We start from the raw sequence: 13,852 nt of genomic DNA, 5'->3' as shown, positions 1-13,852 counted from the left end.
CCAACCTTCAGGATGAGTGTCTCTGAGGACACAGGGCTAATGCTCTCTCCTACCTCCACTGATCCATACCTCTCACAGTGACTAGCAGAGGTATAGACTACATGCAATGTGTGTCCAGGCTCAAGGAAAGAGGTGTAATCCATGTAGTATTCTATAAAACAGTGAATGAAAATACCAAATATGATTGAAGTTTCAATTATGAGACTTTTGCATGCAGAAAAAATATAGAGATCTACAGATACTGTTGAACTTGGTACTAAAATTTACCAAAACTATTTTTTTCCTTTTTTGATGGATTTTTAAAAATATAGGCAATTCTACCACATGTCTACTACACACCACTTCAGTTTTCTTATGTTGTGTGACTCCTGGGGGGAAGGCAAAAGGACGAGCCAGAGCTCAGGTCCTGTACATGGGCGTGGATCTGCCTATATGTCTTGAGCTGAGCCTGGGACAGAGCTGGGCCAAGTCTCAGTCAGTCCTGAGCCTGGACTGGGCTTCAACCTGGCTCTAGGTCAAGACCACCCCAGAGAAAAGGACTGGGCTGGGCCTTGAGCAGACCTGGAGCCTGAGTTTGTAAGTCTTTCAACATCTAAGAGGATAACATCCCAAGTCCCTAAAGAGGTCAGTAGTATTGGGAGACTGTTCTAGAATGCTGGTGAGGACTCTACTCTGGGGACTATTCTAGATGCAGACCAACACTCTGAAATATCAGGGAACTAGTTTCTAGGAAACCATGAACCCCTGTCACATTTAGACATTTTGTATTTGAATTAAGGTTTTAGTGGAAAACACAAGTGATCATATGGCTTTGTTTTTGGTAGAGCATTAGTAGTTAGTTTGCATGTAATTAGTTATTATAAATCTTAAAATTTTTTCAATTCTATTTTATGTTTTGAGTAATAACTCACATTTTAAACCAAATATTGCTTTTAGTTGTTATTGATGTTGGTTTTTAAATGGAGTTTGGTAAATCTATAGTTTTACATAAATCTGCTACATTGGTACCTGTCTTACATGTCTCATAACAGGCCGGGAGGACAGCTTTGCTCTGTCTCTTGATTAGGAACCACTCAGTACCTCCCCAGCCACTGAGTAACCTGGGGCAGGCCACTAGTGTGTAAGCTCCGAATCCCTCTGGCACACATTTTGCTTATGAAGTTTTTCCAAGTTATTTGCAGTTGAGACTCAATTTCTCACATAACTTTTATAAAGGTACATTACTTCTCTGTCATTAGTATCTGAGTATGAATATGAGGTGTGTCCAGTAACTTTCCCATGGCTATGCAGACATGGCTCCCAGAGCCAGGATCTGAAGTCACCAAAAAGAACCATTGGGCCTCCCTGTGTCATCCATCTATTGCAGCGTCACTCAGTGCCACATTTTGATTTGTGACACTTTCAGGGTTTCCCAACCCTCCTCCTTTTTCTGTACTGGGCATGTTGAACCAGAGTCTCAGGCCTGTGACTCACTGCTAAACATTCTCTTGCTGTGATAACTGCTGTTGATGTGTATAAAAAGTTTGGACTTCATAATTATCTAGAAATTAAGATTATGGCACATAATTTTAAAAACTCAATATAGAAATCTTTTGTTTAAATGTACGTGTGTATGTATGTGTTCAAAAATGGCAAGTTTCAAGGTAATTTCTCAACCTTATCTGCTGTCTTCACTGATCTGTTTTGAGAAATGCAAATTAATTTTAATACTGGAGTTAGGCATTTGCAAGAAAGGAAAATCTGTTATTAGAATATTATGTGGCTCATGTTTCATTTGTATTTCATTTTGAATAACTGATTGTTGCCTAGCTTCATCTACTATCACAGATGGTAAACAGGGGTTTTTGTATTCATATTTTTCATATTCCTTTTCAGTTTCATTCCTAATATTGGATCCTGTCAGTTGATATGATTTTAATTATTGAGATACAATGTATGTATAGAAATGACCTTTCAGTTTCCTGAATAAACAAGCCCAGGAAGCTCGGGGTCATGAGAAAGTCATTAGTCATGACCCTGAAGAATTAATATAGCAAAGAAATCCAGGAAAAAAGATACTGTTGACAAAAAATGATCATTCACACTACTTTTTGTTAAAGGACAAATACTGAATGCTAAAGCAAAGCCAGGCACCAGAGGCTTATGTCTGTAATCCAACTACTTAGGAGGCTAAGATCTGAGCACAGAGGTTTGAAGTGAGACTAGACAGAAAAGTCTGTAAGATTCTTATCTCCAATTAACCACCCCAAAACAGGAAGAAGAGGTGTGGTTCAGGTGGTAGAGTGCTAGCCTTGAGCAATAAAAGCTCAGGGACTGTGTCTAGGCACTGAATTCAAGCCTATGACCACACACACACATACACACACACACACACACACACACACACACACACACACACACACACACACGATAAGACAATAAAAGCCTTAGTCACATCCTTGCTCCTGAGGCACACTGACCTGGGTGGAAGAGTGGTGAGTGTGTTGTCAGAGTCCCTGCTGTTACAGTGGCATGTTCTCCAAACCTGGACCTCCGCGATGAGCCATGGAAAGAACTGAGGATTCTTTTACTTCATAATGTTTCCTGAAAAGCAACTTGTGGATAACAACCATTGCACTATGCATGTTATTAAAATATTAAAAATTAAATAAAATATTAAGATTAATGAGAAAAAATTAGCAAAGGAATGTAAGAAACATCACCATGTCTTACAAAGGTAGCAGCAAGAAGGAATTTTTTATAGTCAGCTAATTTACACATAGTAAATTGTCTAAACTGATATTGGTTCTATGTTGCTGCAAAAATTAAATAAGAAATTAACCCCTGCTTAAAATCTCACCCCATTTCTATTCTCTCAGAGTTCTGACCTCTACACTGGGCAGATAATGGCCCTTGGAAGGCAAGCCACAAAAAGGTGGCTGGAAGAAAGCTAATAGAGAATAGGGAGGAACAGCATGAATCCTCTGTGTCAATCTGCCAGGGCCTCTTCAAAACAAAAGTGAGAATTCTTTCCTTATGAGGAGCCAATGAGTTTCTTTTGTACATCCATCTTAACTTTAAAACATCAAAGAGAAGAGATTTATTTAAATTACTCAGGGTTACATTGGTGCTAAATGGTTGAGTCATAATCAAACCCTTCCTTATTTGGCTCAAAAGCCAAAACCTAGTTTCATTCAACAAAAGTTAGTGAATTTTGCATCTTAAAATCTGGTATGAATCTGAGAACAAGTGTAAACTGCACCAGAATGGAGTTTAGTTGGGCTCTGGAGCCTAATTTTTCATTAGAATTGAGATCAAAGAATTTTCAGGTGAGGATCTAAAACTTTTTGCAATGATTTAACCCAATGGCTTAATTCTATCATAGTCATGAAAACCATGCATACACTAAGTACTCAATAAATGTTACTGGCAATCTGTTTCTTAAATTTTTTATTGTTATTATAACCGTGATATACAGATGGGTTACAGTTAAATAAGTCAGGTAAAGAGTACATTTCAGTTTTTCCTTCCTGTCATCTGTCTAGTTTCAACTGGTGCAAATGAACTTACAATAGAAGATCGATGATGATTTGAACAGAAATGAGAAAAGGTTGTTTGGGTTTTTTTTGGGGGGAGGGGTCTAAATTGACCTCAGGTGCATAAAGAACGGGACTGATTTCTGTGCACGATTTAGTTACTATTGTAGAACAGCATGTCTTTAAAATGTGAGCAATTATTAAATACACACTGCTTTGGACGTGTCTATTTTTATTCATTTTTCAGTGATCATGGCTTTGGGTTTATGCTCCTGAGCACAGGCGGGAGGAGGAGCCATCAAGGCCCTGGCGGAGGAGCCGGGCTGGGGCTGGGGCTGGGGCTGGGGCCCGGGCCGGGGCAGAGGAGCCAGGGGCTGGGCCCGCGGGCCTCACACGGGCCTGGAGCTCAGGCTGGGTCCGCGCCTCCGGCTTAGGGGCATGGGCTAACACGTGCACCAGGTCTACAGCTGCGGGCGCACGGATAACCGGCTGCCGGCATCCCGGGGCCCGTCAAGCTCTGGAGGACGTCAGCGATCTGAGGACTTGCCTTAGCTTACTCACGAGCATGTCCCGGAAGTGGTCTCCCACGAGGAAGTAGAAGACGGGGTTGACGACGCTGTTGAGGAAGGCCAGCGGCCGCGCTGCCATGTACAGGACCCGGATGATGACGCGCGCGCAGCGCGGCCCGCCGTCGCCGCCGCCGCCCCCGCGCAGGCGCGAGGCGATGCGCACGTTGCGCAGCACGTGGTATGGCGTGAAGAGCACGGAGAAGATGACCACGGCCAGGACGACCAGGCGCAGGGGCCGCCGCAGGGGCAGCGCGGCGGCCACCTGCCGGTTCCTCTGCCTCAGGAGCACGGCCATCTTGTAGTAGAAGAAGCACATCACGGCGAGGGGCGCGAGGAAGCCCAGCACGGTCAGACACAGGCTGTAGACGAGGCTGAACTCGGGGTCCCCCGAGCTGGCGTAGTCGAGGCAGCCGGCGTCCGGCTCGGTGGCCGCCGGGCCGATGACGCGCAGGATGGGCAGCAGCTCGAGCGTGACCCAGACCCAGACGGCGGCGGACAGGAGCGCGGCCGGCCCGCGCCTCTGCAGCGGGTGCTGGCGGAAGGGGTGCCGCAGCAGCAGGTAGCGGTCCGCGCTGACGAGCGCCAGGAAGAGCACGCTGGTGTAGAGGTTGGCGTGCAGCGCGTAGCGGTTGAGCACGCAGAGCGCCGCGCCGTGCGCCCAGCGGCCGCGGGCGTAGCCGCGCACGAGCGCGGGCAGCGTGCACAGCAGCGCGAAGTCGGAGAGCGAGAGGTTGAAGAGGTAGACGCTGCTGCTGCTCCAGCGCCGCAGGCAGAAGAGGTAGCCCAGCACCACCGTGGTGTTCCCCAGAACGCCCAGGGCGAACTCCGCCCCGTAGAAGGCCGGCAGGTAGTACCGCTCCAGCGCGGCCTCGGCTGCCAGCCAGGCGTCGCAGGAGACGTTCCAGGCCTGGGGGGTTGTGGGGGGGGGGGGGGAGATGGAAACAGTGTTGAGTTCCAGGCCTGAGGGAGATGGGGATGGAGGTTGAATTCCAGGCCTAAGGGAGATGGGAAATGGGAGGACCAAACAGTTGAATGTGAGGCCGGACAATACTGTGTTTAAGCAAAGTAATTAAAAAGAGAAACCCCGCTGGGGGCTCATGCCTATAATCCCAGATACCTGGTGGCAGTAAAATGACCAGGCAAAACGCACAAGACCCTGAAGCAAAAAAGAGACAGGGGCATGGTTTAAGAGGCTTAAGGGCTTCCTAGGCAAACTCAAGATTCTGACCCCAACACGTGTGAGTGTGAACACGTGGCAGGTGAGCAATGGAGAGCAGGCTCAGCATAGAATGCACGCAGGCCCTTACGTATACACACTCACGTGGAAGTAGGAATGGTGAGACAGATACTCACTAAGCACCTCTGATCTGAGCACTGTGCACTCGGGGTAACAGCGGTGAACAATCCCAATCTCAAGCAGTGTGTATTCTCTTGGGGAAGAGTCAGAAAATAAGCAATCCTACAGCAATCCTTTACAGTAACAAATGCAGCAAACACGAGGAAAGGTAAACTCTTTAATTTTGAGGTGGAGGAACATTTCAATACTAACTTCAGTAGAGGGAAAGAGGTATCTGACCATGTGGAGGAAGAATTTTCCGGATACAGGAACAGCACGTGGAAACACTGAGAGATGGGGAAGCAGCAGGGAGGCCAAGGGGAAGTGAGGCAAAGCGGAGCCATTATCCTGTCCAAGGACTGGCGTGGTCCCCAGATACGGTGGCTACCCAGTAAATTCTGAGCTGAACTGAATTGAACCATCACCTAAGAGGGGAAATAGGGACTGTTGGAATTCCAGTCTGGCTATTTAAACAGCTTTTACTTTTTTCCATATTTTAAAACTTCTTATTTCATCAAACTGAAACAGGAACCTGAGTCTGAGTAGACCAGCACTCTATACCAACAGCTGAATGGACTGGACACACTGCTGGTCATGAACCAAAGACATAAAACACCGCTGTTAGTGTTTGCATTCCGCACATCTGCACATGGTTTTCCGATGCATGCATGATTAAATACATTTCTGTTCTAGTTTGTTCCCACTGCTACATGGTATACTTTATCCTGGGTAATTTATAAATATTAGAAAAGTGTTTTTCAGATCTCCGAGGATGGTAAAGACACCCAAGGCCAAGGTGTCCGCAGATCAGCAACTAGACAGGACCCCCTCCCGCATGCTCCAGAGCTGCGGAGGCTTGCTTTACCCAGACCCTCTTCAATTAGGGCACTGTTCCATCTGTGAGCACTCTGCCCTCGTGACTTCATTACTTCCTCAAGTCTCTGCTTTTTTATGGTTTCCAATTATGAACTCTGTGGGAATACCAGTATCCAGACCATAGTACATAAGGTCATATACTTAGCCAGAAAGCTTCCTAGTAATTAATGCCTTCTAAACACTCCTCTACACCACAAGTATCTTGCTAAGTTGTCATTTTCTCTCTTGCAATGAAGCTGCCTTGCTGTGGTTGGATAGGGTATTTCAAGAACTTGAATTACCAGAAAAAACACTGCATTGCCATTATTGATACATTTATTTCCAGTAAGAAATCAAGGTCGAGAGGAAGCTTTTCTAACTCTCTTCTCATAATTTAGGCTTCTGAGTATTAGTCACAATCAAACAATTTTTTTGAATATTGTATTCTGTAGGTAGCTACAACAAGAGCAAACATACCAGCACTGCTTTTCCTGGGAGACATTCAGAAACCCAGGAGAATTTTCTTTTGTGACCCATCTACACTATTCATGACTATTTTTTTTAGTCAAAAACATACTTGAAATAAATTTATCTCATCTCAAATTGCTGGTATTCTAACAGTATTTTACTTATCAAAAAGTAATATTTTGTTATTTTTAGTCATTACTTTAAACTAGTCTAACTTAGCTGAGCCATGCAAATAAATCTCTGTGTGGCAATCTGCTACGAATTCCAACCCTCAACAGAGTCGGCCAGAAGACTGAGCAGCTTGGTTTTTCTCTATTATTGGTGTCTCTGGTGCTAGAATCTATTGATTTCTCAATTTTGTGTTTTCCAAATCCCTTCAAACCTCTTCCACCTGTTCACCACTACAAATCACCAAGATGACTGCCTACCAGCTCACCAATGTAGAAACATTCATTGAGTTTAAGTTGGATCACATCTGTTCTCAAGATGCCACACTACCCTTTTCTGTCCTGTCTCTGTGGCTTTCTCTCCCACTGAAATTACACCCTTTCCATTAACACTTAAACACACCCCACAGTTTTAAAAATACATAGCAGACCTAAAACAACTCTTCTCTATCTTAACTTGTTCTTTTCCTCAACATATCTTGATCTCTGAAAAGAGCTATTTCAATAGGCGTTTTGACATCCCGGCACCATTTTGCTTCCAGTCTGCTCTAGCATAGCTCTCATGTCTCCAAACTAGATTACCCTGTATTTGATGATCTCATAGTCATTTATTTAGCCTTATTTGACTCCTCAGCTGCTTTTCATACCAGGTCTGTGGAAAACATTCTTCCTTTGTCTTCTGTGACATGACACTGCCTTAATTTCTTTTAAATTCTTTTGTAGCGCATGTGGGAACTCTGAGTTCCTCAGATTCAGCTCTCCCTATTTAGGCTTCTTTGTCTAGATACCTCCTGGATGACCTCATCCTCCATCGACTACACAGATTTCCACCTTTAACCAGACTTCTCTTATAAGCTCCAGTTGTCATTACAGTCGATTGCTTTCACAGACATCTCTGCCCTTAACAATCCTAAACTCTCCAACTTCCTTATTAATTCTGAAGTAATACCAACTGTCTCAGCAAAATGGTTTCACCATCTTCAGTGCTCACCACAGAAATCCTGGCAACATCCTTGGATTGGCCTACAACTTCACTGCAATGATGAACAAACTACCAAACCTCATTAAGTACAACTTCTAGTCTAGGCCGCCATCACCTCCATCTTAGATAATGCCATATCCTCCCAGTGCTGTTGTCTTCCTACAACTTCTCTGGTCCACATTCAATTCATCTGTGGCCAAAAAAACCTTAATTTACAGCTCCAAATCTAATCACATTGCTTTCCTAGACCCCAACACAAAACCACAATGGAGATGTGCTGGCCCCATTTTCCACTTCAACTTTTCACTCTTTGCTCATCTTTCCTTCTCCCTGCTTCTTGAATGCACTCAGAATGGTTCCAATATGTAATTCTCTCTCCCTCCCTCTTCTTCCCTTCTCTCCCCTTCTCTTTTTCCCTCTCTCTCTTTCTCTGAATCCTTATTAAATGCCATGTTTTTGTTTTTCTCCCATGATGTCTGTCCTTCATGCGCATTTCCTTCTGGCCTCAGTTCAAGTAGCTTCTTCCCAAATTAGCCTTCTGACTCACCAGTCTAAGCTTGGTCCTCCCTGTTTATATTTTCATCATGCATTTAACGTTTCCTTAGTATTTCTCTCAAAGGTGTTGTGCTTATTCAGTGATGAACAATGTTTATCTTCTACACCTGGTACAGTGGCAAGGCATTAGCCAGTGGTATGAAAACACAGGTTGTTGTGGGGAAACCGTCATAAATATCTGCTTGTTTACAAAGTAGTTTTATAAACATTTTCTTGGAGTTCAGATAACAACAGTACATCTATTGCTCTATCTCACTATGAAATATATAATGTGGGAAGTATTCAGACGTCATTGCAGTAGTAATACCCTTTAGAAAAACGTTTGCATAAAATAAAATATTTCAGAAATTAAGGCACTTAATGAAGAATTTTTATGAGCTATTAATAACGAAAAACAAAAGGGTATTTCCAAAGTGCTGATCATTTCACCCACACAGAAGAGCCCAGCTAGTTTTCATTGTGCCTTTTCCTTTTGGTCTAACTAGACTTCATGTCTATTTTTATTTGCTTGTTGTTTGTAACAACAGTAGGAGTTTTAGAAGACCAGATATGTAGCAAAGGGAATAATGAACCTTATTATTTTTGGTTAATATCTTATTCTTCAAAGATCCCTATTATTCTGAACTGTCTGCAGCAACTTTCAATGCATACCTTCTGGAAACACTTTCTTCTTTGACCTCTGTGACAGGCCAATCTCCTTGTTTCTCTTCTTTTTCAGACTCTTGTAGCTAATCCTTCTTGGCCCAAGCTTTAAATGTTGGAGTTCCTCAATACTCCATTCCTTTGTCATTTTGACAGTACTGAAAAAATTAGTGCATACACTTAAAGAATAGGATAATAGCAAGTTTCCTTGAGATATGAAACTCCCTTGTTTCATTTCTGGATTTCCTTTTCATCCCTGGTTATACTAGGCCATATCTCTGCCTAATAAGTGCTGACTTATGTCTATACTTTATTGAATTTCTGTGCAACAGAAAGGTTTCACTGTCATAAAGGAAAATATATCCAGAAATCCTTTGCAGCTGCACACAAGGTTACTGATTGAGCCAGGTGCCAATGGCTTATGCCTGTAATCCTAGATGCTCAGGAGACTGAAATCTGAGGATGCCAGTTCAAAGCCAGCCCTGGTAGTTAAGTCCATGAGATACTTACCTCTAATAAACCACTCAAAAGATGAAAGTAGAGCTGTAGCTCAAGTGGTAGGGTGCTAGCCTTGAGCAAAACAGAAAGCTCAGAAACAGCACTCAATCCCAGAGCTCAAGGCCCCCCGCCCCCATCCCTGAGTTCCAGCCCCATGAGCAACACATGTGTGAGCATGTGTGTGTGTGCGCACACACACACTTGCATATGTGCACATGACTAATCCCAACCAGAAAAGATGACTGCTACCACTCAGACAAGTAGCAGTTAGGATCAGGTAGAGTCAAGTGGAGTCATATAAGGTGATGGAGAACCTTCTAGTTTCCACACCTTTGCTTCATGCTTTAAAAAGCTTTGTAAGATGTCTGCACAAAAGACATATGAAGTGTCTAATATTCAATAGATGCAAGTATCCCATTGTGTAACATCTTTGCATAATTAATAGACATTATATCAAAGTGAATAATAGAAAGCTGGAACAGGTAGAAGTGGAAACGTGTTTAAGGGGTGAGAGGAAAGGTGAGTAAATCATAATCAGTGGACATTTGTTCAAATGGAACCTGGAAACGTGAACAGACGGATGGGGTGGGGCTGAATGAGATCAAGGTAATGGTAATCAAGAGGCATCATGCTCATAAATTGACATGTTCACTTGAAACCCCTTTTTGTACAGCTATTTAAAGGTAATTTAAAAGAAGCAAGTAGGCAAAAATAAAAAATAAACGTCATCCATTTCCAATGTTTGAGTGCCTTTCGCTTCTATACTTTTAATATTTACTGGAATTTGGGTTTGTAAAAATGAGATGAAACTTTTAATAACCCAGGTCTTTCATTTTTAGAGCCTCTTTCTATATCCATAATAACAAATTTTATGATGATGATGATGCAGGCCTGGGGCTTGAACTCAGAGCCTGGATGTTGTCTCTAAGCTTTTTGTTCAGGAGTCTCCACTTCTGGTTATTTGGTAGTTAATTCAAAATAAAAGTCTTACTGACATTTCTTCCCAGGCTGGCTTTGAACCATGGCCCTCAAATCTCAGTACCTGATTAGATAGGTAGTACAGGTATGAACCACCCATGCCCCGCAATAACTTAATGCTTTATAAAGATAAACTATCCAGGGCTGGGAAGGTGGCTCAGTGGTAGAGTGCCTGCCTTGCATGCATGATTTGATTCCTCAGAAAAAGCTGGAAGTGGCGCTGTGGCTCAAGTGGTAGCCTTGAGCTGAGTTGAAGAGCTGAGGGACAGCGTCCAGGTCCCACGACTGGCAAAAAAAAAAAAAAAAGCTATCCCATATTTGCTGGTCAATTTGCTTTTTGAAATGACAGAATTTAGAGGGAACTGTTTCTGAATAGCATTTGTAGTTGAGTGTTTATAATGTGGCATCACAATTGTACAAATTAAGGAAGTGTGCTATTCCTATCTATAAGCAATGTTCCCAACTGAAGAGGAATTTCCTCATGAATACTGACTAGTCTTTCTTCTACTTTCTAGTAGCTGTAATCTTAATTTGAGAAAATGGAAATAATTGCAAATATGTTATAACAGATATTGCTGACTTGAAAAATATACTAGCAATTAAAGTGAAATAATTAGTTCCTAGTCCAAAAATATTCCTATGTATGTTAGAATTAATATGCCAGAAGAAACATTTAATTTACTAACATAATCAGATTGGGAATATTCATTTTTTATTTGGAATAATGTTTCTTCTACTTTAGATATATTCATCTTTTTCAGTACTGTTACTTACAAAAGAAAAATATTATTTACAAATATATTTGACCATTTCTAAAGCTTTAAATTGTTTCTTTCCAACTATTGTACTTAATTCTGAACTTCTATAGAAAGAAAAATTTACAGCCTAACAGGATAATTTTTATTATTGAATTGCTGTTTTCATTGCTAAGCAATTTGAATGAAAAGTATATATTCACACTAAAAGAGACATAACAATATAGTATCAGTGACTTCATTTTTATATATTCTATAAATTATTCCAGAAATGAAATTATTGTGTAACATCAAATTGTAACTTACTGAGTTCTTTCAAACTGACAAAATAGTGAAGAACTCTGGAGCGGCTAACGGCAATGATCTGTTCAATATATCATTTTTTATTTAGAAAATTGTTTCTTTGAGGTCATCTCATTTTGTCATAAGCAAATTCTAAACTCAATATTTGCAATGCCTTTAAGTTCCATTTTGTGTAATATTTGCTAAATGTGGAAATGTTTTATGTGATAGATGGTTCATATGATTTAAGATCTTTTTTTTCCTGAAGACAGTTATATTCAAGTAAACGCAGTTACTATTTTTGTTGAGAAGTTAGCAAATATGGTAAACATTTCTACATGAAATACACATGACATTTGGAAATTAAAGCAGTACATTTAATTTTGCAGAATAACAATTGTGAAAGTAAAGATTACGACTTTCTTTTCCTTTCTCCTGTCTTACCTAAGCATCTCTTCCCCTTCCTGGCTCACAGACCACTATGTGAGCCTCAGCGGAAGGCCTGGCATGATTGTGCATCTGGATACAAGAGTCAGCATCACTTACCATTCTGCACCAGGGTCTGCTCTTCCCTCCGGCAGATGTTCTGCCAGCAGTGCTCGCAGCTTCTGACCTAGTGCTGTGCTGCTGACAGGACCAGTGCAATCCGATTTGCATATCATGTGGACAAGCTTAGTAATTCAAGAGCCCAAGGGTAATTTATTCAAGTCATAGAGGCTTATGCAGGGTGCCTCATTCTGTGGTAAACTTCGTATGCAGATTTTCAGAACTCCGCAGCCGAAATTAGTTTATTCTCATAATTAATGCTCTCAGACAATACATAGTGGTAAACACATTGTATTGAGTGTGCAGTTGGAGTGTTTCTTCATTTTCAAGTTTTTGATGAGCTCTGTGTCAGGCACAATTACTAAACTGGTGTTTGTTCTAAATTGCCTTTAGGGACCTACAAAACTGGAGCCTGGAGGAGACCTGGATGCAGATCTTTTAGGGAGAATAAAGCTTGAGGGTGGTTTCCATTTTAGTCTCTTTAACTAAATTCAGGAGACACATCAACACTTATCAGGTGGCAGGGATTGGGGAGAGAGTGGTGTGTAAACGAAGGCACCTCGGGAGGGCAGTTTACACTCCAGTGGTGCTGAGCAGCCCCGGAAAAGCCTCTCTACCAGTTCAGACAGGATGCAGGCTGGCCTTCTCCTGGGCTGTGTTAGTTTTGTGTTCACACAAACATTCTGTGTGTTGGTCTGAAGCATGGGGTGATGCTGTGCAGGTCCCTGGCTTCACTGGCATTTGAAATTCAGCCTGGAGCTGTGGCTCACCCCTGTAACACCAGCTACTCAGGAGATATAGATAGGAGGGATGCAGTCAGGATAGCCCTAGGCAAAAAACAAGAACCTGTCTGAAAAATGGTCCAAGGGGACTGGAGGTCTGGCTCAAGTGATACAGGACCTGGCTAGCAAGTTTAAGGCTCAAGTTCTAAAACTCCAGTATCACATCCCACAGACATACACTGACCATTGTTTTGCAGCAAGCAGTACAACTCCACGGTATATCCAGCACAACATTGTATGCTCCCTGCTTCCTAGTATCTAACTCCAAAATACATGGTAAAATATGTGATATATTATTAAAATATACGTAATACCAAATGTGTTACAAAATATTTGTGTATGAGTATATATATCTGTCTATCCTGTACTCAAATGTATGTACATATGTGAAATACACGTATATTTATATATACATATTTATGCATGCATACAATGTAAGTTCACCTCTATCATTTAGCATCTTTTTGATCTGTTGGGTCTCTGTGATACTTCTGTATTACAGCAGAGAAGTTATGGATGCCTTTGTGTATAGAGTTCTTACAGTTACAGTTACCAGCTTTGTTTATCTCCTGGATTAATACACAGAGGCTCCAGGGTCTGTTCACTTCACCAGGGCCACAGAGCCGGGTGGATCTGGGTGGAGCGTGTGGCTCCAAGGCAGGGGAGCTGAGGCCATCTCAAGCTTAAAACCTCCCCTGAGGTCAGCCCAGCCCTGGGCCCCTGGAATTCCCCCCCCCCCCCAGGTGGACTCCATTTACTCCTCCTCAGTGCTCCTGTCTGCACAGGAGAGAGAAGGGGCTGTGGTGTAGGGTGGAGTTTAACAGGCAAGGCCAACTTCTGCAGGGCATGGCCCACATTGCCACCAGAGGACTGGACTCTGAGCACCGACTGACCCAGTGTCCCGGGTCAGAATATGACCCAG

The 13,852-nt window shown here is 42.5% G+C and overlaps 1 protein-coding gene across 2 annotated transcripts; it reads right to left on the bottom strand.

The window, feature by feature from the left end:
* Positions 1-3,964: 3,964 nt before the first annotated feature.
* Sucnr1 (succinate receptor 1) lies at positions 3,965-12,202 on the bottom strand. Of its 2 annotated transcripts, none has more exons than XM_042685821.1 (2): positions 12,149-12,202; positions 3,965-4,991 (listed from the first exon to the last, which is right to left on the bottom strand). In XM_042685821.1, the coding sequence occupies exons 1-2, from the start codon at positions 12,149-12,151 to the stop codon at positions 4,026-4,028; spliced, it is 969 nt and encodes a 322-aa protein (XP_042541755.1). In that variant the 5' UTR covers positions 12,152-12,202; the 3' UTR covers positions 3,965-4,025. The 2 variants fall into 2 exon arrangements, with proteins under 2 accessions (XP_042541755.1, XP_042541756.1); XM_042685822.1 differs by lacking the exon at positions 12,149-12,202 and adding an exon at positions 6,404-6,418.
* Positions 12,203-13,852: the final 1,650 nt, after the last annotated feature.

The sequence above is a fragment of the Dipodomys spectabilis genome, unplaced genomic scaffold (genome assembly GCF_019054845.1).
Source record: "Dipodomys spectabilis isolate Male_0828 unplaced genomic scaffold, ASM1905484v1 ptg000095l, whole genome shotgun sequence".
Lineage (NCBI taxonomy): Eukaryota > Metazoa > Chordata > Mammalia > Rodentia > Heteromyidae > Dipodomys > Dipodomys spectabilis.
This window is presented reverse-complemented; position numbering and strand designations above follow the sequence as displayed.